Source organism: Chinchilla lanigera, unplaced genomic scaffold (genome assembly GCF_000276665.1).
Source record: "Chinchilla lanigera isolate Chin_1 unplaced genomic scaffold, ChiLan1.0 scaffold00049, whole genome shotgun sequence".
NCBI classification, from domain to species: Eukaryota; Metazoa; Chordata; class Mammalia; order Rodentia; family Chinchillidae; genus Chinchilla; species Chinchilla lanigera.
The window spans coordinates 13147618-13149828 of NW_004955450.1; the positions used below are offsets into that span (position 1 = coordinate 13147618).

The window sequence follows — 2211 nt, forward strand, 5'->3', positions numbered from 1 at the left end:
GGACTTGTTCTGAGTGGGGTGGAGTTCTGGGATTGTGTTTTAGCCCTTCGTTTTGTCATGTTTGCTGCTGGATTTAGAAAGCTCAGTTTCCATCTTCAGTGGCTGCACAGCAAAGGCTGCTAGTGTCCCTAGTTTTCCTGTTGGTCAGGTTATTCCCTCAGTGTCTGCTGAGAAACTTTACTTAGTCTAGGGTTTTCCGGCAGTTGCTGATTTGTATCTAGTTATCCCAGGTCTCAGACGCAGGCATTGGTGTCAGCTGATGGCAGACCATCTGATCCAGCCTCCCCTTGCAGTTCAGTGCATGTTCACGGCCCAGACTCGGGTTGTACTGGTGTGACAATCCCGGTCCAGGGGACCTACATCCCCAGGCAGTTTAGGGTACAGGCAAAACCCAGACACAAACTACAGGGTCTACAGATTGTGAACCACCAGATTTTGTGTCTCCAGTCAGTTCAGGACACATACAGGAACCACATATGGGCCGGACCAACAGCAGTCACAGAGTGCTGGTGTCTGCGACCCCCCAAGGGGGTCCGGGCACAAGTAAAGCACCGACTTGAACCTTAGGACAAGCTGCTCTTGGAGCACTCACTCACTCGGCACAGTGCCCACTCAGGGAGGGCCCACATACGAACCCCAGTGAGAGCAGTCCCCAGGGCTTCTGAGTGAGGAATTCCTGTCTGCTGTAGGTGCATGGAGGGCAGAGACTCAGACTGTAATGGTGGCAGGGTCCTGGGTCACCCGCTCTGCCCCCAGGAAGTAGATGGGAAACACCTGACTCTCTCCCAAGTTTCACCTGGGAACTGTGGTGGTGGGAGTCTATCAATTTAATTTTTATAGGAAGTTAGTAGTTGTACTAATCTGGAGTTGAACGACAGGTCCACAAATTTTAATCTGTGTTTCTAATTTAATTTTCTTGGTGAATTATTTTAGTTCTGGTGTTGTCTGGGAAATGAAACCAAAACATAAATGGAAGCCTTTTAGTCAAAAGCAGATCCTCCTGCTGGAGCAGTCCTACCAGAAACATCACGGCTCCCGGGACCACGGCTGGGTGAAGCTAGAGAATAATTTTGAGGTATACCTCAGTTTTTTACTTCAAGTTTTATAGGTATATTTTGCTGTTGTTGATGGAATGAATAGTTTTACTGTCCAGGATGTGTACAAGTTGATATGTTTATTAGTAAATAAGTTATCAGTAGGAGTGTGAGTATGTAGTTAAAATACTATATAATGTTACTACAATTAAATATAATGTTAATATAATCATATACTATGAAGTCTGATTTAAATATTTCTCCTGTATTTTTGTAACTTGTTCTGTTTACAAATCAGTTTTGTGAAACTTTTCGTAAGATTATGCAGAAATTAATGGCGTTTTATTAAAAATTTTATTCTTACATTTGAATGATACCTGTATATTACTAAAGACAGTTATATAATTACCTTACTGATGGAAAACATACAAAAACCATGCTCAGTGAAACTCATTAAATGTGAATGATTGCTGGCAGCTGTAAGTAAAGGTGTGCTCTCCATGAGACCTTCCAGAACAAAGACTAAACATTTTGCTGGCCGCAAGAAGACTCCAGAAACTTGATTTCAGTGGCCCGCTCGCTGTCTTCACGGCGTGTGCTTTTGGCTGTTCTCTGTCTTCGTGTCTGAGAGCTGAATCTGTACTGGTCACCAGCCGTGTTTCCCACACTGTCAGCGCTGGCTGTGCTTAAGTGAGCTGTGGGTTTGGGCTGTACCGTTGCTGTTAGGCCTAAACGAGCTATTAACTATACGTTGTTTGCCTAGTAAGTTTCTTAGAAAAGCGATTCTGCTTCAGAGGTTTCAGTTGTAGATGACCTTAAGATCTTTCAGTGAGATGCAGAGATAAAGATATCCTTCTCATTGGTTTCATCAATACATGGATGCCTAAAATGAGGCACTCTGCTAATACCAACTCATCATGAAAAATGTGCTTTTTTTCCAGGTCAATTTTGATAAAGTTCCCATGGAGATGCGTCTTCCTATTCGGTGCCCTATCAAACGAGATTTTCTATCAGGAATTCAGGTTGAATTTAAGCAGTCGCCCCATCAGAGGAGTTTAAGGGCCAGGTTGTACTGGCTACAGGTAATATTGCCATCCTCATTTAAAGAAATATTTGTAATCACTTTGGTTATCTTGAGAATGGAATTTCTCTTTTTATTATTTTGAGGACTCTCCAT

The 2211-nt window shown here is 43.1% G+C and overlaps 1 protein-coding gene across 1 annotated transcript in view; it reads left to right on the plus strand.

The window, feature by feature from the left end:
- Vps13c (vacuolar protein sorting 13 homolog C (S. cerevisiae)) overlaps positions 1-2211 on the plus strand; it is a gene marked incomplete at its 5' end in the record, with an annotated part of 161865 nt that overhangs the window by 130685 nt on the left and 28969 nt on the right. Inside the window, 2 exon segments of the mRNA XM_013518933.1 lie at positions 934-1075; positions 1976-2116. Coding sequence (XP_013374387.1) covers positions 934-1075; positions 1976-2116 — 283 coding nt within the window.